Source organism: Papilio machaon, chromosome Z, assembly GCF_912999745.1.
Source record: "Papilio machaon chromosome Z, ilPapMach1.1, whole genome shotgun sequence".
Taxonomy (NCBI): domain Eukaryota; kingdom Metazoa; phylum Arthropoda; class Insecta; order Lepidoptera; family Papilionidae; genus Papilio; species Papilio machaon.
Genome location: NC_060016.1, coordinates 1,460,910 through 1,487,199, shown reverse-complemented (window position 1 = coordinate 1,487,199; position 26,290 = coordinate 1,460,910). Strand labels below are relative to the sequence as shown.

Below are 26,290 nucleotides of genomic sequence, written 5' to 3'. Positions count from 1 at the left end.
TAATGATGATAATTGAGTATTGTTAGTGGTGAATGTGCGTGCGTGCGTGCGTGCGCATATTATATTAAGTATAAGACGTATTAATCGTGCTATTTAAGTAGAATTAGTTAATAGTAGCTTGGCTATTAGTGTTGTGTTTCTGGCTCGTAAATACATTCTGTGTCCGATTTATGCACTTTTGGTTCATCATAGACATAGGCCACCCCCTTAAAATTCAAAGTTGCAGTAATTTAGGTTTTGTATGGTATAAGTAAAATTTTTACCGAGGTCAACATAGTTTCTCATAACTCCAATAAACATTTTCAAATAAGTCAGATGAGTACTTCATCTGACTTATTTGGTATTATTGGTTTAAAACGTTAAGGATTTTAAAGTAAAGTTCTACGCTCAATCTTTAATAAATCCTGCCAAAACGTCCTCGAAACTCGAAACGTTATCGAATCTTTCCACAACACTAAGCTAGGATGCGCGGCGCCCGCGCCGCCCGCGCTTCGTGTAGTGCGGCCATGAGGCCTACAAATTTTGAGATAGATTTGACCTCAATCCGCACTAGTCGTAATTAATTTCTTTTCAGTGCGTTTGGGGCCTGTAGGACCTCATTTTTATCTAATTACGCCATTGGGCTAGATATCGCAAGAGAAACATTTCTATATATTTGACTCTGTCGTACTCATAGAAATACTGATCTAGTAGCCTCCCGCACAGAGCGAAACAACCCGATTTTGACTGCCGCACCAGCGAGAAGTCACGCTTTGGGCCTGTTCTGCCTCAATCCGCAGTTAACGTGTTAAAAATGGGTGTTTTAAAATTTATATAGCTGTATAACCGTGGGTTACTACTGGAACTATAGAAAAACATCACGGTTTTTTTATTATCTGTTTTATTTCCAAAGAGAAAGAATGCATATCAACGTTTGTTAATCTTAATTTATCTAGACTTTACCTAGTCTAGGTTCTCTTGTTTTGTCAAACCGAGCGTTGGTTACTGTTGGGTCACGTGACCGATTGCACGTTACGCCTCGCGAGTCGCGAGTGACGACATCGGTAAAGCGTCAACGACTGTCCGCGAAAGGCATTCTCTTTCACCGGGCCAAGGTTGTCCGGACATAAAGGGCGGCCGTCTGTTACATTACATTACCAAATCGTTACACTTAAGTTAGAATAGATGCTATACAATCTAATTTTATGTAATATAACGTAACTATTTCACAAACCAATGCATTAAGTTAGAGTATTATTAAATTCCCATCAAAAGCGATGAAATGAAAAGATGGACGCTTAAAGTTAATCATTAATTTCTTATTTATTTTCATAAAAGCGAACAGTCGTTGCCATCACTACTTCTATTGTAGTCGCGAATCTTATTTCCACTGGCTCGACTGCGATCGCTATTCAAAATAGAGGTTTTAAGCAGCTAGTCGCTTAGGGAATAAAGGGTCTAAGCAAGGCGAGCTAGGCTAGCTCGTTAACTGAATATGCTTTGTAAAGGAAAATAGCGACAGTAGCATTTTTTTTTTATCTCAATGTCTTTAAGTGTGCCAGTAACCGTATCGAACAATGCACCGACAAACTACATACCTAGATACACTTATGTAATGTTATAATCTACGAATTGAGAAACTTAACCACTCTCGACCGTTTTTAATAACACTTTGGCAATATTTCAGTGTTGCAATACTAGCGGTGTCATACTTCTCGAAGTACATAGTTGCATGGTCAATATACTTACCACTACTTGTGGTCGAGGAGTACAAGTTGTTTTTTTTTTTATTGTATTTAAATAGCCTTTATACAGCTATTCAAAATACACAATAAGTTAACTTGATTATTTTTCTTTTTCTCCGATTAAAAATTGAGCTCATATACTGGGTCACAGTTTAATTTACGATTTCCGACGAAATGAAATATTTTATGTAGGTATCATCTTATTTTATGCACAGGCGGAAAACAACTTCATTATATTTTTACCAATTCACTTTTTCACATTACAAAATGTATTAGGCAATTAATAACAAGGTGAATTGCAAATGATGATACAAGTGAGGAAAAATGACAAAACACTAACAAAGTGCATGCAAACGAAGGTGTCGCAAAAAGTCGTGTGGCCTTTCAGTTTTGTAATCAACGGACAGCCCGCAAAGCTTCGCGGAAACGAATTATTGTACCTATTGCGTAGCTTTGATGCAGGGAGAAAAAGTCCAAATGTAAAAGAAGTCTAAGAAGACTATACAAAAATATAATTGAGTGACCCGTTTCAACTAAAACATTTTATAATTTCAAATAAAAACAATAACATCTTAAGCACACTTTGTCACTTGAGCCAAAAGTAAAACTGATTCGATACATATTCGAACAATAACGAATTCACATATCAATTGATTTACTTCTAGGAATATTTTAGTTTATTGGTTTATACAATTGGCTTTATTAGAATTTTTCATTGTAGTCCTTTATCTTCATTATAATCGACTTTGAATAGACCTTGAATTTTAAATGAATTGCACGCCCTCTTTTAGGATTTAGCGAAATTACTGTAACGATTTCAAGTAGTACTGTGGTGACAAAATGTATTAGAGAAATCGTCAAAAGAGGGCGCTAAAACATCTTTAACAAGAAAACCTAATTGATAAATAATTGAATTGATAATGTATTTTTAAAATTGTAATAAAACCTTTTAATAAATATACATTTATATTATACAATATAGAATACTTTTCTCCACAATTTATATTGTCGAGTGCACATTGATGAAGGTTTTTGCAGGCTATTCATTTCATTTCGTTCAGCGAGTCAGTATTATGTTTACCGCGATCGTTGACGGTTGAGTTGACCCGCGAAGCGACCGTGCGTAGTTTGCCGTTAAATTTAAAATTTAATTGAGATATCGTTACACGAGCTTATGTTTTCATCAGCCTATGTTGCATTTTGAAAAAATATGCTCGCAACGAGTCCGAATGCGATCGTTGAGATTTCGGACGATGATTTTTATAAATCAGTGGAATCCATAATGAGATGTGAGGAGTTCAAGAGTAATTTTGCGAGGAAGCTTTCTAATAGGTATATCTCCAGATCGCCGTCGTCTTTTTCGGGACACGAAGCATCTATAAGCCGACCATTAGACGACACCCAAGTTATAAAAACTCATGTAAGTTTTTTCTATGTTTTCTGTTACCTAACCCTTTAAAAAACTCCTGCGCTTCAAAATAGATACATACACGCGGCATGAATGAAACGAAGTCACATAGAATAAGTGATAATTAGTAGCGAATTTTTGCTTAATTGTATGGAAAGAAGAGAAAGTTTTTTGCTGAAATAGATCTTTGAACACAATTTAAAAAATTTGGCTCGATGTCCGCTTACTTTGCATCAAAGTTATTAATAAGTTATACGTTTTTGGTTTGTATTCAAATTCTCTTACAAACATATATAAACAATTGCTTTATTTCAGCATATACTCGTATTTAATATTTTATTAAAATACCTAAATGACCTTTTTTTATAAACATTTCTGCTAGTAACATTAAAATTAAGTTACCCTCATCTACAATCTGCATATGATTAGCACTAAAAATGTCTTTTTATTGAAAATCAAGTAAAAAAACAATCAATATTCAAAACAAGCGATTATTTGGTATGAATACTAACGGTACTCTATCTTATTCGTTTTGCATCTAATCTTATCACATTAACCGCTGAAATTAATATTATATTCTTGAGATAGATTCTAAAATCGATCATGTTATTGTTCATTAAAATTACCGCGGATAAGTATAAATCGTAATCGAAATGTATGTTCGAGATCGAATGTTGATTTCGGCCGTTAACGACAAAAACAAATATAGATTGTCTGCTACCGACAATGACAATATTATGTCCGTTATTATACGATACGATGTCACATAATTTCACCAATTTACATTTTTCATTTCTCTCCTTTTTTTGCTAACATTCCATTTTACTTCAACTTTTAGTAAGAATCCAAATACTTTTGGGACGTCTACTGTTGTAATTATTTTAACTCTTAAAAGAAACCACATTTTAGGCAATCTCAGATAATTTAATCGAAAATTAGATATTTTTTAATCAAAGTATTTTTGACCTATAACAGTCTATAGACAAACAATGAAATCAGTGTAAAAATAATTACACTGCTAATTACGTTTGCGAGTTCGTCTTCGCAAAATTAAAAAAAGTAGCGAGCAGCTACCCTCCCCTATCAAAATGCCGTCAAAATCGGTCCACCCGTTGCGGAGATTACTCGGAACAAACGCGACCTTGTACACAGATATACAGAAAAAAAATGTTTTTTTGTTATATTACATACAGACACTCATATTTTATGTAATGTGCCTTACTATCTTCCTAATATTATAAACTAGCTTTTACCCGCGACTCCGTCCGCGCGGAATAAGAAATAGAAAACGGGGTAAAAATTATCCTTTGTCCTTTTCCTGGTTCTAAGCTACCTGCCCACCAATTTTCAGTCAAATCGATTCAGCCGATCTCGAGTTATAAATAGTGTAACTAACACGACTTTCTTTTATATATAAAAGAAGATGTGAAAGTTTAGGTGGATGGATGTTTGTTACTGAACGACTAAATGTATCTTAACTAAAATTTGACATAGCTAAGTAAATAGTCTGGAATATTACGAAGGCTACTAATTAAGTTTAGTTTATAAGTCCGCGTGGGCGAAGTCGCTCGCGACATCTATTAGATAATAAAATAACTACGATTAGTCCAAATGTTAAAATAATTGTAATTTTTTTAGCTTTAAATTTGTAAATCCTATAAATATATAGAAAAGATTTTGTTTGGGAAGAATTACTTCTACTATAAATAAATAAATAAAAATGTATTTATTTCAAGTAAATCTTTACAATTAAGTTGCCGGGGCTTCCCAAAAAGTAGTCAAGAGACACTATAGGTTGTTAAGAATATTTAGGGATCAGAGTTCTTACGCAATAAGAGCGTTAGTAACAATATGTTGTGTCAGCATTATTGGATAAGTGTTTGTAGTACCTACTTATCTGATAAAAGATTTCTTATCGGTCTATGATACATGATCACCACTCAAAAAATACTATGAATTTCTGTAGCGTATTTCCTTAAGACATGTAGCTTAAAGTAATGTGTCCTTTCTTCGAGAGAATACTTATTATTTTTATAACTGCAGATAATAAATATTTTTTTGTAAGTTACTAGCTTAATGGGTAAGTGAAAAGTAAGTAGAATTGACATATTTTGAAATGGTTGCATCAAATGACTTGAAATTATGCTTCCAATAAAATTAATAGATGAAAATCTACGATTTGTTACTTTACGCAATGACTGAGTCAGGAATTAAAATTAGACTCACAAAATATAGATGGAGGAATACCAGGCATCATGTAGTCAGGCAAATGAGGTTATTTTACGTTATAACTATGTGCTTGACCCGTTTACGTTCTGCTGAACTATTTGCGGTTTACTAGTACTTTACTGTTGACGTAAATTATCTTAAAAACTTCGAATTATATTTTTAATTCAATAAAATGTTTTTGCGAGGTAATCTTTTACTTTTCTTGCTGATTTTAGATTTAGAATGAATGAATGAATTTTAATGTAAGCATGTAGGTAATAAAACATTTAATAGGCAGTGTAATTAGTTTAATTAACTATTTTTTATCATCCTAATTAATATTATATGAATTAACCAAAGACTTAATCATAGTTCTCCCCTCCAAAGGGAAGTTCCCCCACTTCCGGCGTATATTAATTATATTTGGAATATTGTTTACACCACTGCGGAAGTCATCACAGATTTTCATATTAATAAAACAACTTCGATATGGCTTCCTTGTCATTGCGAGGCTGCGGAGAAAGTTATTAATGTATTAAATAAACTTCTAATACATCACGTAAGCTCCCGTAATAAATCTATAAGTTTAATTTATAGTACTTAATTGGTGAAATACATAGGACGATACATACATAGCCCAATTTAATTTTAAAAAAATATTGACGAAGTTGCGGGCGACCGCAACTCTACGTCTTCAATATAATAAAACAAGGTCATTCACAACACATTCACGCCTGTGATCACGACACCATTGCCTTCACTTGCTTCTATAGAAGTGTGAAAAGAATTCACATAAGTAATTTCTTTAAACTCATGTATGCGAGTTTCCAAATATCCCTTTTCTTCCTTCCCTTAAATCCTCTACATGCAAAGTTGACAAGCAAGAACTCAGAGTTTATTTAATTTTAGCTGTCTCCGCATCCGTCCGCGCGGAAAAAAACTTTGTTAGTAGCCTATGTTTTCTTCCAGATTGTGTTCTACATCTATACCAAGTTTCATCCACACAGCCTTCTGGAGCTAACTTGTAACAAACATCCTATTCATCTAAACATTCGCATTTATAATATTAGTAAGATTACATATCTACTTCCTGAAGTAAGCATCACGCGGTCGAGTCTGTACACTCTCAACGTGAACTAATAACATCTAACTGTTTATCAATTATTCAATACCGAAGCGTTCCTGGTTTCTTGCGGCATTAGCGCCGCTACCTGATTGCGGTTCTCACAAGAGTGTTAACTACATTCAAGGAGATATAGCGAACAAAGGCTCGCTATCTCCCTTTCATATCGCGTGAACGCCACAATAGCACCGCTGCTTCCGCCGGGCTTGGCAGCAGCTCTCACACCTGTCGTACTCGCATCTTATTCTATGTAATTGATTTATTTGTTTAACCGTTATATCTTTTTTTTAAGCTGCAACACATCAACAGTTATTTCACTACATAATCCCAATATTAAAGCGTGAAGTGAATACTTTATGATAGAATTTATTTGGCCGTATGAAGGTCTATGTTTCTGATGCACATTTCTTACTCAGTTTGTCTTTAAAGCTTATAAGCTTAAATAAATTTAAGCGCCATCTAGTGATGTTGTATTAGCATGTAATGTAAATTCCCGATTAATATAAGTTTAATGTTCGTTTGATTTTGACTGAAGCCTAAATAGCTGGATTTTGAAGTTGTTTTAATCGTAAACTTCCGTAAATGTCACCGTCGATGGGTACAATCAGTCAGGCTTATTGATTTTTCCATTAGCTACTGCTACTGTATTTGCATATTTTTCCTTATGTTCATGTCAAAGGTTAGTTGTGGAATGATAAGCGAACGTAACGGGAATCGCGGTTGATAAACTGACGGATACAATAAATATTGCCTTAGTCACGAAGCGTCGTGGCGTCGTAAGACACGTGCCTCGCATACGATACAACTAGAATACGTGTAGCACGTGATTGTAGCCCTTTGCTTTGTTACTTCGGTATAGTCAAGTTGAATGCAACCAAGGAAATTGCTGTCAAATTACAAGATTTCCCTAAATCATCATCATATCATAACAGTCTTTCTTGTTTATAGTACTTTTATCTAAGTCCTGCCTGGCATCCTCACGATGAGACCATCAAACCATCGGATTGAAAGAGGACCAAAATAGATAGATGTCTTTTCTTCCTGCGCAAACAAGAGGCCGTCTAAGCGTTTAGTATGCAGTGCCTCAAATCTTTTGATTGTTGTTTACAATGGCTCTATTAAGAAAAAAAAAACAAAATTGAATGAGCTGGGAGCCATGCGTGTGTATCGTCATAGGTGGTATATGCTTTATTGAACGAGTCATTAAACTTTTACTGTTTACTTTTATTATACCTAGTTTTCATTCGTAATGAATGAATAATGTGATATAAAATAATTATCATACATTCATCTGAATGAATGAATACGTGCCAACAATTTGTTTTCATAGACATTTTTATGAATCACATGTATATAGTAAGAAGTTTAATTGACTATAGTAATAATATTCTAATAAATCTTATTTTATAATAATTACAAGTACAATGACTTGTTATGAAATATTATTAAAGTATTAATAAAATATGAATTTAACTTCGCATATCTTAAATGCTTATAAAATCGTGTGAAATCTCTTGATTTTATAACCATTCAATTAAGTCACAATTTCATCTATTTGAGGCATTCCTACTAGATGTATAAAATTATTTTTCTTTATGAAATATTGTAATATTATAATAGATTAATTTATCTGCTGGCATAGATATTGTAGTGGCCCATAGTACAATACTCCTGGCTTGCAGTACACCTTGTTCTACATACTATGTATGTATAATGTGATGTAAAAACTATAATCTCCAGTCTCGAAACATTATCCAAATTAAACTATTAGTATGCGAATAGTGACTATATATCCGGGTTAGAGTTTTATTGAATCTCATTTGTGTTACATAATCCTAATATTGTTACATAATGCTCTATATATAAACAGTTCCACAAGATTTTAAGATATAATTGTCCTGATAAACAGCATGCAAATGTACCAATGAGGTGTATCTAATGCGTTTATTCACATTTCCATATTAATGCTACGCACTTCTGTTATTTTTCTGGTCTTAGTAAATAGACTATATTGTTTATATAATATCAAACAAGTTTCTAACGATTTAAGTTGACTTGTCACATAAGATTCTTGACGAGAATAACGTCTATCCTTTAATAAATATATGAATACGCAGATGTAACACATTTGAGCAAGCCAGCACAGCGAAAGGATGACAGCTGACAGAGTTAGAGTTGATGACCACTCGAGTTATAGGCCACAGTTGCCAGCACTGTCCACCTTGGAAACGCCCCTTGGGTAATCGAGTATTTGAAAATATTGAAATTCAGGAGAAATTGTGGTTTATATTTGAAAACTGTTTAAATCCGCGTCATCTGTATTTAAAACATATCTTAAAATACAGATTTTTTTTAAATTTATATTTATAACATTTTGTAGTATGGAACAATAAATAATAGCATATTTACTTTTCATTTATTTTTGCAAAATTTATAATAATTTTCAAGACCTTCGATATTTAAGTAAGTGTACAAGGCTTTAGAAAATTTGAAATCATCGTTAATTTCACGCATTGTCAGCATGTTAATAACCATTCGTAATACGATTTCATGGTATTTTCATATAAATCCATGGTTAACGTACTATACAAAATCAACAAGAAGGTTTCAATTAAATTACGTTTTTCTTTTATTATTTTATTCTTGATTTTGAGTTATGGTTATTGACATCTCAACCCAATAGAACCCTCAACTTAACCGTTGAATTCACATCGTATCGCTGTGTTAAGTGGTCAAGTTTTATGACCTTTTTTTAGCGGTTGTATATCACTTCTTATATATAACTTTAGCAGTTATATATGATTTTAGCGGCATATACGAGTATATGTTTGGACATCAATCAAATACTAGTACCTCTTTAAGAAACGATACGTATTTGTCGAAACTTTAAAGGTACAGTTTTAATATAACTGAAGTGATCATTATTTCGTAGCTAAGAGCGATCTTGACCGACATGACTCTGAGTGATAGAGGTCCCATACAAGTAGAGTGGCTCGTTCAACTTGGCCCCAGCAGAGTAAGCCATCTGTTGCCATGACTTACACACGTAAGACAACTTACATGGACTTGTAATTACCATTTGAAGTAGTTTCACATATCTTCTTACACAATCTGTTTCAATACATTTGTAAAAGACTTGCTGAGACATAATTAGTGCGTTACTAATAACGATTTGTACTTTTTACTGGATTTAGAGTGCATTTTGTTTGAATGTTGGTATTTTGCTTGAAACCGTTATATTTGATTGTTGCGTAACCGTGGGTTTCTGAGATTAAAATATCCGTTTAAACATACTTTTATCTCTGTTATGTCAAAGATAATGACATGGATGACAATATTTTTTGTACAAAGATTTTGCTCTCAGAAACCTACGGTTAGTAACTTATTTAATATATAAAATTCTCGTGTCACAGTTTTCGTCACCGTACTCCTCCGAAACGGCTTGACCGATTCTCATGAAATTTTGTGAGCATATTCAGTAGGTCTGAGAATCGGCCAACATCTATTTTTCATACCCCCCCCCATTTTTTAACTGCGCGCGGACGGAGTCGCGGGCGACAGCTAGTGTAATATATAATTTCATAATGAACGTTCATTCAGATTTTAGCATACAATAATCATAATGCGTTTTGTTATTCCTTCCTTTCGTTACATTGTTCTTATGTCACATTCAAATGTATGTTACAGTTAGCAGTGTATATAGATAGATATGCAAAAATATGCATACTATTTTTATTGTAGATTTTTATTGGCCAACATACATCCATTGATGGACGAAAGCTTATCTAACGAATTACAATAAAATATTTAATAGACTAGTGGAAGTGCGGGGTTAAGATTCCTGATAGAGTGACAGAGTAACTCTAATGTACGACGTAAAGCGTGTCGAACATGGCTTCACCTACCACTTTTTAAAAAATATATTATATGGTGGCAAACGAGCGTGCGGCCACGTGAATACGACGAAATAGCGAATCGATCGCTGCCCATGGACATCAGTAGTTGTACATGCATTGCCTACCTTTAATCAACGGAGGAAGGGCCGCACAGAAATAGGATATTTTCCATTCCTATGCGTCACCTCCTTCGCAAAATACACTTCCCCTTGCCATTATTTCCTTATAAGAAAAGTGTGGGAAAGGAACGTGGCCTAAAATTAGGTGGAGTTTAAATGTTTCGGTTTCAATATTGATAAAGACTAGATCCAACTTCCTATGATCGTTTATCCGTTAGATTGATTGCACGGAATAACAAGTTAACAATTTTTTGTTCATACATCTATCAAACATTAATTATTCACATGATATTTTACAAGACATTCGTACCAATGTTGGCGTGTCTACACGTTGTTTTGGACATGTCTTAGTATGAAATATACTCAGCTCAAATTGATTTATTCCAAGTCGTTGCAACCGTTAACCGACACTATTTGTTTTTGCACATGCTCTGCTCTAACACAAGTATGAAAACATTTTGTTATCTCTTATTTCCTACGATACGTGTAGATAGAGATACGATAGAGTGTATATATAAATGATATATGTCTTTATAAAAGTGTCTCCACTGTGGAAACATTAAGAGAAACGAATGTGACCTGGTATTCAACACGGTAAGTATGTAGTTGCGTTGAAGTTAGATAAAGTATTACTGTTTCATCACTGAGCGATGTCTCCAAGTAAAAAAAAACTTCCAGATAATCTAATCAACTGCGTTGGAGCATTATGTCTATTAACAGTATCTTTTCGAAATAGGCTAATTGTAATTTGTAACAGGATAAAGGATTATTGATATACACTCCCGTAGAAAATTAGGTTTTAATACTGAATAACTTTGAAATAAACGGACTAAGTAAAGAGCCATCGTAGTATGAAATATATTTGACCAATTTCCCCGGGGATGTGTTAAAGATGACAATCACGAATGCGAGCTTGATGAGTCCTGTCTCTTAAAAATTATAATCGAATAATGAAGGAAAACGCTTTTTATATGAGTAAACTTTACTAGCGAGTGGCTATTGGCCATAATAATTGCTGAATTGTTATAAAAATAAGTCAAGAAATGTCACACAATATTGAGTATAATTTAATTGATAGCCCATAATCTGCAGCATAACGTTAACTAGTGTAGTGTAACATAAGTGCGTGTCTCAACGCGTATTAATATAGGTAGACATTTAATTGATTGTTGTGGGACGGAAAACAATTAACTGCTTTAGTTGATTTATATTGCAAATGAAATAACAATCAGTTTCCATTTCATTCATTTAAATGTAGTTTTTAAAGCATTAAACACTTTAGTAGTATAAGACATTCACTCTATTCACATATCTTACTAATATTATAAATGCGAATGTTTAGATGAATGGATGTTTGAAGTATCTTCGGAACGGCCCAATGGATCTCGATGACATTTGTCACACTAGAACATAGTCTGGAAGTAAACATAGGCTACTTATTAATTTCTTTTTAATACCGTGCGGACGAAGTCGCGGGTAACAGCTAATGTTTAATAAATATGTTTTATTTTTAACCGACTTCAAAAAGAAGAATTCGACTGTATTTTTTTAATTAACTAGAAGCTTACTTAATTTAAGTGACATTTGTTTAATTACAAATAAAATAAAAGCAATCTTCTAGATATTTAGTTGAAACCTACCTAATAGTTGAATGGTATCTGGAGAGTATGTACTTGAATGGATGCCACACAAGGTCTGTGTGAGCTACAGATATATTTAAATTCAACACAAGTTTCAATTAATTATCAGTGCGTTCATTCACTGTCACTTTTATACACATATTTTGAACCTTATTTCAATGGATTTGAGTCTAATGTTGTAGATATAAATACGAAACGTATTAGGTACGCAGTCGCCTTGTGGAGCAAGGCGAATACGTTTCCGATAATGTCGGTGTTGTGGAAACCATTGTTTTCTTTTATTAATTAGATGTATTTTTTGGAACGGGTAAAACGTGTGACTTTATTTACAAATGACAGACATAAACGTATTGTCAATGAAGTTAGTACTAAAGAATCTTTATAGAAAGTGGCAATAAAACAATTAGTAAAAAAAGGAAAAAATACAAATGCACTAAGTAGCCTGGATACTACCAAAATAGACGGATTGATAAAAGTTAATACCTATATTTGTAGCAAGTTAATTTGCAATACGATTCAATGAAATTGAAACATTTTAAATGTTGAGTCAGACAATAAAATTTTATATTAAACTATTTTTATTTTTAATTAAATATAATTTCGAAATGGTTGAGGCTTCTTGATTGCATTTCACAATATACCACGGCTACCGACTCGACGCTACGTCGAGTTTCGCGCGCGAAAGTACACGCCCGGTTGTTCGCAGGAAACGTTTTAAGACCTATAAACCTGCCGGGTGCGTTTCACATTCGTCGACTTATATTTAGTTCCAGTAACGCCTAGGAATAATACGGCTTCGTATATATTCTGTATTGTATACTTTGTGCACAAAACAGTGCACGTTTTTTTTTATTAATTTTGAGTTGTCATTGCAATTATTCCTTGGATGATAAATGAAGGTTTTTTATAATACTTTTTGAGATTACCGATTTGACATTCTTGTACTTACTTCATTATAGAAATTAATTTGAACGGCGTATAACTTAAGAAAATATAACACAAAGTTTAATCCTAGTTAATTACTAGGTACCAAAATGTAATCTCATTAGTAAACAATGAATAGATTAATTATAAGATAAGAAAAAGTTTAGCAACAATAAAATACACGGAAGGAAACTATTATACAATCAAGCAATTAAATGAGATTTTCAGATGCATTGCGTTCCCTTCCTATCATACAATAAACAATAATATACACGTGAAATGAATGTTTATTAACTTTTAAAGTATTTCAAGTATTTGTCAAGTAACAAATATTTGTACGAATAACGACAGTACATCCAGGACGCGTTTGCAAAGCAAACAAAAGAATTTTGTTGTGTTTATACCGTCAATTAACTCGAATTTCCATTGCCGAAATGTTGAAGAAATATTTTTTTATAACACTAAAGTTATAAAACATTCAACAAACAAATAAAGCATGTGAAAATAAAACAAGGGGCTGGGTCTTTTGCATTTGAACGGCATCCCGAGTATTGCAACAGGTAACGATTTTCATTAGTCTAGTGTACTGGGATTAAACTATATGTATATACTAGCTATCGCCCGCAACTCCGCAGACACTCCGCAGAATTTAAAAAAACTTAATAAGTAGCGTATGTGTTCTTCGGGACTACAGAGATACCTTCAAGCAAACATCCATTCATCTAAACATTCGCATTTATAATATTAGTAAGATTAATAAAAACATTATATTAAAACTATCAAATAATTTTTTTAGCCTCTTTCTTCCGTTCCTTTTCATATAAGGAAAAGATGGGAAAGTGGATTTAACGGAGGAGGGGACACATATGGAGACGGAATATTCTCTTTCTGTGCCTCTAAGATTCCGTCGATTAAAGGTAGGCAACGCGTCTTGTTAGCAACGCGGATGTCTATTGGCAGCAGTCGCTTCGCTATTTCGGTGAATTCATGTAGTTGTTTTCTCGTTGACCATATAATAAAATAAAATAAAATATTTAAATAAAAATAAAACATTTTTACATCACATTTTGAGTGTCTATATTTTTTAAAGTTAACATAATTTCTATACCACTAACCTCATATTATGAGATGAGAAGAATCATATAAAATGTTCGTCTTAAAAAATATCACAAACATGACGTACGATAACCTGCCAAACGGCAATTACACGTATGAGTGGAGTTAATACAGCGATGATCAAGGTCAATGACCCAAAGAAGATTACATCACAGACTTTGTTAGGATCGATTTATAGTTTTTATGTTTTGCCTGTTGTGTGTTTTCGGCAGCGTTACTTGCGTCTAAAAAGTACAAGATAACTTATTAGACGATTTTGTTGCTTTTTTTTTTTGTTATGTTGTCTTAGATTACTCAAATAAATTCCTTCAAGTTGCTTTTAAACGGAGAACATTGGCCGATCTCTTTGCAAATATTTCTCTCTAATAGTTATCTTAAAGAGATCACAAAATGATTTTATGTTTTCCGGTCATGCAAGATTACTGTGAGGCATGACAAAAAGTTATTTGACAGTTTAACATTTTACTTTATAAAACAAAATCAATCACAATAAGTACGCTTGAATGGCTTTATGCAAAAATACTAGGCAAATATTATAAACGCGTGTTAGTCGGTTCTGACAAGAAAAACAAATTTTATTTATGTAAATAAAATTTGTTCGGAATGTTTTATTTGTTTTATGTAAATAGAGTTTGTAGGAATGTAACAATAGGATTGCTCATATGATGTTCAATAGCAGAAACTTTTATCTGCAAGCAAACAAACACACGGCATTTATACACACGTGTATATAGTTAAAGAATTAAATTCACTTCCCACTTAGGGAGCCTAAATATCGTATGAAAAATATCACCATAAGAACTACCCGCAAGTGTGCATGTTGCTATGACAATTTCTCGACCTAATTGTAATATTATCATCTAAACCTATCGCCGGGTAGGAAATAAAGGTCCTCAACTGTAAGCAAGATCACAAACTACACATAAAATTCATGGTCTACGTAACTTACGGAAACCACTAAAGGGTAACTTTGAGCAAAATGCGATCTTAAATCATGTTTATTTATAGTTTTTTAAGTACAAAGTCGTGTAGACGATGCAAAAAGGCACATGAGTCATCCAGGCCGGATTCAGGCAATTTAAGGCCCCCACACACCGACTGTGAAATGCCAGGTGGTGCCAACTCGTGTGGAACCACTTATTATGTATCTACCAGGAGGGTGCCAAGCGACCATGGTGATTTTAAGTTCAACATAAAAGGTCGTTACCCTTTATTTGTGAAGACTTTTAAGGAATTATCAAGATCATCCAATAAATACGTATTATTTGGCTAATCAATTTTGTTGTAACTTTAAATTGATGTTTTTTCGTATCAGCAATGTGACAGAGGTCCTACTCTTCTTCTCTATCCCCATTCTAATAGAATTGGTCTGTACACTATTTGGCTTCGTCATCACGGATTAAAAAAAACATTTAATAAGTAGCCTATGTGTTCTTCCAGACTATGATCTATATCTATGCCAAATTTCATCGAGATCCGTTGACCCGTTGCTGAGATACTTTCAAAGAAACATCCATTTAAACATTCGCATTTATAATATTAGTAAGATGGCTTTAAAAAAATTAAATAGGGAAAGTAGGTGTGAGGTTGAATAAAATAAAAATAAAGAACTAATAAAACAAATAAACGTTCACTTCTAAAGTCCTTTTTGGGCTTTTAAGTTTTAATAGCTGTGATTTAGAAACATTTCCAATGTGTATTTGTAAATTAAACCGGTTGGAGATTGTTATTTTTTGTGAATCTTTACTTTGTTGTGTAATATGTTAATCATAAAATAGGTATAATATAATGGGAACGATTAAAGAAACCAGTGTCATATCTTTTTATCTTCTATCCTTATATAATTTATTATTTTACCAATCGCAAAAAGTATATGGGCCTAGCATGAATATATGTGACAATCGCCATCGTATTGTCTACGAAAAAAGCTATAAAAAAACTTGCGCACCACATTTTGTGTACCCGGCATAACGTACATTAAAAATCACATACTAATTTTGACATCTTATCCCTCACTATTAATGTCAAAATGGCTTTGTTCTCTTGCCTATTCATTTACTGATCGAATCAAGTCTTTTGCGTTTAATTGAAAATAACATTGAAAAATACAACGTTAGTAGATAATGTTATAGTTTTTAAAAACAATTAAATTGGTTAAAGCATTGAATAAGTGATTTCATTTGGTTTCCTAATAGATTAATCACGCAGGTCATTATGTTTCGAATGTTAGCAATGTTATAATTGACTTGCTGTCTTAATTTGATGACTTTTATAAAACATTTAACTTTAAAATCCAAATGATAATTAACATAACGTTTCATTGCTTCGGAATAGATCTTACTGTAACAATGAGTTGTTAAATGTTTACTTAAAAGGCACTAAGTGTAGATTTTTCATACTAAAAGAGAACCATTATCGTGATCATAAGAAGTTCCTGTGTGCATTAGTCAATGATCTAATAACAAGTTTTATAACTATCACAGCGAACTGATGAATTTAATAAAAGGTTGATTATCTATATATATAAAAGAAAGTCGTGTTAGTTACACTATTTATAACTCAAGAACGGCTGAATCTATTTGACTGAAAATTGGTGGGCAGGTAGCTTAGAACCAGGAAACGGACATAGGATAATTTTTACCCCGTTTTCTATTTTTTATTCCGCGCGGACGGAGTCGCGGGTAAAAGCTAGTCTTATATATATAAAAGAAAGTCGTGTTAGTTACACTATTTATAACTCAAGAACGGCTGAATCGATTTGACTGAAAATTGGTGGGCAGGTAGCTTAGAACCAGGAAAAGGACATAGGATATTTTTTACCCCGTTTTCTATTTTTTATTCCGCGCGGACGGAGTCGCGGGTAAAAGCTAGTTTCAAATAAAAATAACAGTCAATGTTATGTGTTATATATATATGTTTGTCTCTTAAATGTACGTTGAACCACTGGTGCCAGATAAAGTTTTGTGCTAAAAAAATGTGGTTACACCTTCAAAAAAATCAATTCATTATTATTATCGTTTCATATTTTTTTTTGTTTAAGTTCTTTCCGGTAAGTAATTAAGTAAGATTTTGAAAACTCTTCACGCTTTTAGTTTTATTAAAAAATTTTAAACAGACCTTGATGTACCTTTTCCAGTGGTACAAACATTCGACACAGTGAAAGTGTAACCCAAAGATTATGATTGAATATTTTTTAAATCGTACTTAAACAAAGGCAAACCATCTTTGTCTATTATAATGTTATTCAGCATGAAATATCTTCGATATGGTTGAAAAGAACTCTTAGTAAGTAGGTGTGTGTCACCGGGGCAACGCTTCATCGCATCGTTTTCAAAAAAATATTTAAAAGGTAAAAAAAGAAGAAATATAGCGAAAGTTTCCATTTGACAGCTTCCCTATTTAAAAAGTAATTTAATTTTATATTTTGCAGAAAAGTTGGTAGTACGTCTCATTATAAGATTTGAAACTATAATTGAACTTTACCTAAATTTACCCATTTTACCATTTAATTTAATGTTATGTTATAAATTGTTAGGCACATTGATATCGGGCGCAAAATACAACGAAAATCTTATACTTTTTATGACCTAGTAGACGATGACGATACGAAAACAATTGTCAAAAATATTCGTACTAGACCTACTGGGCTTAATCAACAAAAACTGATTGGTGTCCGAATTGATGGCATTGTGATACTTTAACATCTGCATGGCACTAAATGTATCGAATAATCGTTAAAATTCATATATGTGGCATATATGTTAGTTATGTGTGAAATATAGCGACTATGCATGAGCATATTGGTCATGAACGGTAACTGAATTAATGCAGAAATTGGTGCTTAAATTATGGCATAGAATTAGCTAATTTGTATCTAGAATAGATCCTGAGAATCCTGATGGGTCGCAGTTGATAATTAATTAATCTCTTAAAAAACTTTTAAGTTTACAAGTGGGGTGAATAGAAATTTACTACGATTCAAGACAATTCGTAAAGTGTAATAATCGTTATAAGAAAGATACTTTTTCTTTTTTGTTTAACGCCTGCAATTGACGGGCACTATCATTTTGAAATCACCATTTTAATGAACCTTTGTTTTGGCTGCCCTTCCGCCATAGTTCCGGCGGTCAATGGTGTACACGCATAATAAGTAATACGTTACCGGATCTAACATGAGCAGATGAAGCGACACGAACTGCTGACGTGATCGGCATACGCCAATGGCTCGTGTTCATAGTGCACGCAATCACACGCTTGATGATTGTTTTGTCAACATATGAATAACACAATTCATGCAATACCCTATAAATATAGGTGCGTGGTCTTTCTATGTGCCAATTGTGATGAAAAAAGTGCTCTGTTTTATCTGCTTGGTTTATGTATATTTCGCTCAGTCCTCGTATGCTAAGATTTTTTGAGGCTCGTAATAAAAGAGTCGAATATCCAGGAGCAGATCCGAAACAAGGTGCTTTCACCTTTCGTTGCCTTTCATGAGAGTGCTGTAATGATGAAAGAGAAGTCGAAGAAACTAAAAAAAGCCCATCACGATATGGAATACCAGTTAGGCCAATAGAGAGAATAACATAGAGCAGTTAGCGTATAATAAAATAATAGATAAATATCTTTGTAGGTTAAATATTTATAAACCTAAATATTATTGTATAAAAAATTGGTACTGTACCGATTGGACATACGTGTGTTTATATTCTGGTAGTAAGTTACTTAAGAAGTATGTATTATACATATACATGAGGACTAAGTAACCAAGTGCATTTGTATTGTAAATAAAGACATTGCCGGTGAGCTAACGTCAACGGCCGATTAATTTAAGCTACATTGCTCTGGTCATTTTTACGAATGAGCGAAATCTGTGATTTACACAGTACGTAATTTATTTACCAATTTCTAGTTTCTCTTTTCAGATTTATTACGATACGCGTAAGGTTAACTAATTCTAAGTGAATAAAACATCCATAAGCATAATTAGTGGAATTAAATTAGGCTGACGCTATTGAAATAATTTACTGTTATTAGATTAGAAGTCCTGATTGTTTAGTATTAGTATAGTAATACTAATCCGGATTATGGTTATCCATAATTTGAAGATAATCTGCGATTTAAAGAAAACCTTTAAATACAAGGCACATGCCTTACATCTTTAAAGGGGGTTTTAATATTGCATTTTGTTCACGTTTTAAGCATTTAAAGAGATTTGGTGATAACTGATGTTTGTCATCCATGACACATTCAAAAGGCAAACAACACGTATGCTAATAAGCAAAAACAAACAGAATAGGCATTGTATTTTGAACTAAACAATCACTTCTCCCTCAGATGTTGTGATTGGTCCTTGAAATATAAGTAAATACAAGAGTGTCTTGAATGTATAAAGATGTACTGACTTTGGATATCGCATTGGTGTTATTATGCTGTTCCTTGCGTCGTTTTCGTGATCCTATGTCCAATAGTGTCTGTGAATGTTAAATTGCAAATATTTACATACGGTAGGATCTTATAAAAATATTTTCTTTGTATGTTTACCACTGAACCGTTCTTCAGCTTACATTCATCCGTTAGTAATAAAACTGTTAACTTGTTGATTTTTTTTATATCATATCTTTTCAACCTAACCTAGTCGACGCTGAGAACGTGTATCTATTTCAACTTTGTGACTTTAGATTACCACTGTCGATAAACTTGTATAAGAACGTAAAGTCATCCTTTCAGTCTCTTTTAGGAACAGATAGAACTTGCTTTCAAAACATGCTTTAATTTATCACTATTTTAAAACTTACGCATAACTTAAGCACACTTTACCATACTCTGATTAACATACCGTTATTATTGTAGCATTTTTAATCGAGTGCAGCACTCGGTAGAGTAGGGTACAGACAGACAGACAATGAGTAAAGGTGGGGCGTAGCTTCCGAGGGCCGGCCGGATGCGGCGTCACGCGTCGTCGCCGGACCGAGACCAGCTTGCCTCACAGCTACTGTTAGGCTCATAGCACACGGTACACGTATTACACGTGTTATTAATGTATGATTCTTCTGTAATTCATTTAACAGTAAGAAATTACTATTTCTTAATCAACAACCAATTGTTAATTTGAATTTAAAAATTTTGGGCCAAGTAATTCAATGTTCTGAGCCAAAAAAATTGTCTTAGGTTATCGGTTCAAGTTGGAATTACTTAAGACCTCTCTTTTTTTTTTAATACATTTATTAATGAATTATTCTTTCATGGTGGTTTCCCTATTTGGCATTAATTTTCTTTTTATGCTTATAACTAGACGTCTTGTTAGAGGATGTTTATTATAAAGTTTGCCCAAATAGTTGAAGTTCCATTTCATATCTACCGTGAATACATCGCCAGTATTATCACTCTTTATCCAGCTTTATCTTTCTCTTTAGCAAATATTCTAAAATCACATAAATATAGTTCACCATAATAAGTCGCCATAAATATGAAAGTCGTCCGTCCGGAATCCGCTTAACGCTGAGTAAATCACAGTTGCGTAACCTCAGTGAAAATGATACGTTGTTGACGCGTGCTAGGGGCACATTGGTTTCCATTTGCCATTGACCCATATAAGAACAACAATGAAGAAAAAGAACAACATCGTAGTGTTGAATCTAAAAGTTTCCCGTTGGAATTCAAGGTTTAGAATATTACATCATGGAAGTAATGGCAAATGTGAGTAATCTACATAAAAATAAAGCACCATGTTTGTTTTAGTTAATTGCTTCACATTCATTCACACAATCGCTTATAGATGCGAATGTTTAAATGGATGGATAGATGGATGTTTGTATCTCCAGAACGGCTCATCGGATCTCGACGAAATTTGGTTTAAATGTAGAACTAACCTAGGCTACTAATTAAGTTTTTTATTTTATTTCACACGGACGGAGTAACGGGCAACAGCTGGTTATAAGATAAATAAAGCTTTTGAAAAGAGAACGTGGGTCCAGTTATTTAAGGTTATTCTATAGGCAGTTGTCTAACTAGATTTAAAAGTTTAGTTTTCAGGTAAAACATTTTTTACAACTTGAAATAGATGCTTTCTCTTGTAAGCTAATTAAAAATTTCACAGGACCTTTATATTGCAGAAGATAAAAGTGATGAAATTTTCTTATAACCACAGCTAATAATTACGATAGTCTATTAATCAGACTAAATGAATTGGCTATTTGATATCTTTTTGAAGTGTAAATGTAGACTGCTCCGTTGGCCTTGGCAAAGGGTTCCAAGTCACTGCCCGTGACACACGAGCCGATGGAAATTCTACACCTGTGACACACGACACTGTAACTAATCTTATCCACTGATGGAAATGGGGTCAGCAGATCAACTTACTTTTCTCTACATAACTTTGTAATTTATATTTGTAATAATTATTTCTACAAAATGTATTTGAAGCTGTGTTGTTAAAGGTCTGGTTTCTCTTCTCTAGTGATGCAACGGATGTTTGTTTCCGTTTCCGCAAGTGCGGAAGTTCCGCGTGCTTTTCAACATCCGTTTCTGCTTCTGCTTCCGCAACTTTTATAACGGAGATAAAACGGAACTTTACGACGGCTGAGAGATCCAAATGCGCGGCGCGAGACGGGCAGTCCGTGCGCGGCCTTTCAGCACTTGTCGCATTTGTTTGTTTACGTACTATTTTGTGAATTTAAGCGCGTAATATTTTCTGCTGCTATTTGAAACAATCAGTTTCTCTTGCTGGAGTAAACTGTCTAGTTGTTTTCCATATAAAATTTGACAACTGGCAAAATGTGACTATTTCATACTTACGAGTTATTAAATGTACTTTTGAATAAGTGATAACCATGTAATATATCATCATCATTATATAGTTAGAAATATATTTGTCGTTTGTCAACACGAGTGGTTTGGCGAACTTTAATTTGTAAATAGTGTAATTTTGTTTCCTGAAAATAAATTAAAAAAAACGCGTATTTTAACTTATTGCAGCGCAGTAAAAATACATACATTGAAGGCTAAATATCCAAGATATCCAATGCCTTAATAAATTAAAAACGAATACAAACTGTTTTTACCGAAAAAAATATTTTTGTAAATATGTTTTTTATTATTATTTACACTTCTGTTTCCGCATCCGTTTCCGTTTCCGTTTCCGTTTCTGCTAAAATTTATTTTTGACATCTGTTTCCGTTTCTGGTTCCGGTAAGACACTTCCGTTGCATCACTACTCTTCTCTTAAAAATTAATCTACTTGATAAATATACCAAATTCTTCAGTATTTGCTTGTGGTATGCGAACAATAACTTCATTCGCTCATTGAAATTCACCGTAATTTGTTATGAATACGCGCATAGTGACCTAATTCTGGAGTAATTCAGATTACCAGTACAACGATGTGGCCGTTATGTTAGTTTCACACAAGGGCAGAACATTGAGGCAGTACAATAGGACAGTGTACTATCAAAACACTATTGCCCCAAAGACCAATGTAACATTCAATTAGCGATATCGTTGATCGGTAAGTCAAAAATTTTTTATCGCTTTTACGCGCTATTTATGCTTCAATCACGCAACGCATTTGAAGTTTCTCTGGTGTTGCGTTTGACCATGGACGTCGATGATCACTTCGTTGTTATCGCCGCTCATTTGCCCCCTTCTGATTAAAAAAAAATCGAATGTTACATTGTTTACGGATGTCTTTCTGTCTCGGTGTATATGTTCAAAAAATAGTTGTACTGCATTTATGTACTGCCTCGGACTTATACCCTCGTGTGAAAATAGCATTAGTTGACGGTTTGCCGCTTAATATGAAGCCGCAGTTATTTCGTGTTTTGTTGTCGGTGTTTTTCACTGCGATAATTCTTTATTACATGGATTTAATCATTGCATTGTTATTTAAATTGCAAATGAAGTTACAGCTAGGTTAGTGGATGATTCTGAATGTAATCCTAAAATCTCTTTCAATAATACTGTTAAGTTTAAATGCGTCGATGAAAATAAGTAGCGCTAATTTATGCATACTCCGTGCCTCGGGGAAGACACGCGAGTTATGTGAGATTCTCTCCCCGAATGGGAGCATACCCACTAAACCTCCTTGTTCCCTCATGGCCATACTGTGGGGCGCCACGGGATCGCGTGAGCTTGCCACCGCGACGCTCCACTGAAAAACATACATACACCACCCCCACCCCGGGAATCGAACCCGGGACACACACGTCGCGTGTACATTTCGATCCACCGATACGGTGCCATCGAAATGCGCCACCGACGCTCAGTTCGGGAGATCCTAGATATAAACTTATTTGTCTTTAACGTAATATTTTTTTTATGAAATAAATATCATCATATTGGAATGTGAAAGATGTGGAACAAATATCAATACATATGTATAGGTACCAATTGTTTCGACAGTGTTTTGTTTTCAAACATACGTGCAGAGTATGTGTGCAGAGCAAGGGCGCTTGTGGCGCACATTTTATATTTGATTCCAACTACTCTTAATTATTAAAGTTTAAATTTATTTGTCCTACAATTTGTGAAAGGTTTTTAACAGTCTCGGAATTACTTTCCTAAAAATTTTAAATAGAAACGGTATCAACAAAAAGCAAATCCGCGAGATAGCGTTTAAAAAATGTTAGCACCAATTCGAGAGAAGAGCGGGCAAAAAATTTAAATCTATTTTCATTCAATAGTTAAATGCATACCAGTTCAGCCGGCAGTCTGATCAAGTTAACGGGTGCTAGGAACACTTTTCATTGTTCGCATAGAGGTCAATAAGCTACGCCCCAGCAAAAGCGTGGGATGAGTCTGACGTCACATATCCAATACATGTTTGTGCAAACGCACACACAAAAAAGTTGCTAATGAGTATTCCGTTCAGATTTTTTTGCAGTCTAGATACTGTTATGTAAGGTAAATTACAAGGCATAATGCAGTATTCTTTCTCATAAGCAGCCATAAATGTGAGTAACATCTGTTTGTTAAAATAGATATTTCGAATGTAAATACCAAACAAAATGAGCGTATAAAGCATTGTGTTCATACTAAACACCAGTGTGTTTACTATAATCTATCTATATCTATCTATATATATAAAAGAAAGTTGTGTTAGTTACACCATTTATAACTCAAGAACGGCTGAATCGATTTGACTGAAAATTGGTGGGCAGGTAGCTTAGAACCAGGAATAGGACATAGGATGATTTTTACCCCGTTTTCTATTATTTTTTTCCGCGCGGACGGAGTCGCGGGTAAAAGCTAGTGTGTTATAAATATTACTTTTATATTGTTTTAATGTTTCTTTCTACTTTCCAAATCATTACTACTTCCCATGATTAGCCTGTCCAAATTGCAGGTACAACAATGTGAAGTGAAATTACTACACGCGATATTCGACATCTTTTCCATTGAATTTCATCGTAATGATACATTACTGTTCGACGACACGCATTTTAATATAATTTTAATATTTGTTACAGGTTCCAGAAAGAATTGAGATTTGTACTCAACTTTCGAAAAGCGCCAGCACGGAGCAGACTGAAGAACCTGTGAAACCGCCGGACAAGCACAACAAGACGAACGAGAACATACGGAAAACCGAAATAAATGTTCTTAATATGGAGGTTGAGACATTGAGATGGCAATTAGCACAGGTAAATCAATCTTAAGTTTTTCGTATGATTGCGAATTTGGTGCACCATAATTTGTCACGTTTATTGCATTGCGTAATTGCTGAGCGTTGTGTCTCGCGAATGTGATAAGCTGAGCGTACATTGTATTCATATTATTGCTCGGTTTATAATTTGCCAATGTGAGCGTAATTATTTTCAGACTGAGGCGAACAGACAGATGCACATAGCATTACTTAAGCAAATAGTGACTTTCCTGAACAGAATGAAGGAGCATTTTGACGCCGAGAAAAATGAAGATTTACTTCGGAAGAATATTTCTCCCCGAATGCTCGCCAGATCTCTCAACTTCAATGACTTCCCGCGTGCACATTCCGTGTGGCACGTTAATAAAAATATAGAATATGCCATAACTCCCACCAAGAAGATAAGTACAAGGAAAATTAGCAAATCCATCAGTAACGTCAACGGATACAAAGATTGCAATGGACTTTGGTAAATGTTTATCCAGATTTTAGTATACTACAAAATAACTTTCTTAAATATACTTTTCAGAAATACCTAAATAACATTTTCATTTATAATTACCTAATTAAATACAAGTTATTAAGCAGAATTTGTAAAGTCTTTTAATTCATGTATTTATGCCGTGAATTTAAAAATAATCGTAGTAAAAGGTTACATAGCCATTAAATTCATGTTCATTTTGAATTTCAGGAGCCAGTCTAAATTATACCTTGTGCCTGAACATGAAGCATCGCAAAAAATTAGCGAAGAAATGTCGAGACTGATTACTCTTGCCAACACAGTGCTAAGCACGAAACTACCTGATCTCGCTTGTGCTTGCGTCGACAAAAACTCTGAGATAGATTTCAAATTTATAGAAAGTAAAAAAGAGAGACCGGCGTCACTAAATCTATCAAATATTGCCATGAGTTTTATTTTAGAAGAAGGTTCTAATGCAAAAATTGATGACACTAAATCGCATAATTGCATCACAAACAAAATAACAACAAATGGATCGAATTCTCTTAAACACGTTGAGTCCACTTCAACTACTTTAAGTGACTTGGGCGAAGAATTACCGGAGATAAAGATACTTGAGAATGATCACGCTGATAATAAAAGTGGAACAGAATCACTCAACGGAAAGGAAATTCAAGCTATTGGTAAATTAAATGACTACAATGGTGTATCGAACTTTATTGAAGATGAAAGTGGTTTTTCTTCGATGAGTTCATTTCAAGAAATAGGTATACCACTGATTAGCATAATACCTCCTTCGCCTTGCAAGGAAGTTGGTTATTTAGAAGAGATACCTAATATTATAGAAGAAAAGAAAAAATGGAAAACGGATAATATTGAAATGAACAAACAAAGCATGAAAGTGTTTTGGGTTTAATCTTTTAGTTGCAGTGTACAAATAATCATAACTCACTGATCGCAAACGCGATGCAGTTTCACAAATTCAGTTTTTATTTAATAAATTTGTGTTTACTTATAAGTCTGTAATAAAATG

General features: G+C 33.7%; 1 protein-coding gene across 1 annotated transcript; it reads left to right on the top strand.

Moving 5' to 3' along the window:
• The first annotated feature begins 2,884 nt into the window (after positions 1 to 2,884).
• On the top strand, positions 2,885 to 26,195 carry LOC106715906. Its single transcript, XM_014509272.2, has 4 exons — positions 2,885 to 3,144; positions 24,622 to 24,795; positions 24,974 to 25,266; positions 25,489 to 26,195. Exons 1-4 carry the CDS (start codon positions 2,935 to 2,937, stop codon positions 26,171 to 26,173), a joined length of 1,362 nt encoding a protein of 453 aa, XP_014364758.2. The 5' UTR covers positions 2,885 to 2,934; the 3' UTR covers positions 26,174 to 26,195.
• The last annotated feature ends 95 nt before the right edge of the window (positions 26,196 to 26,290 follow it).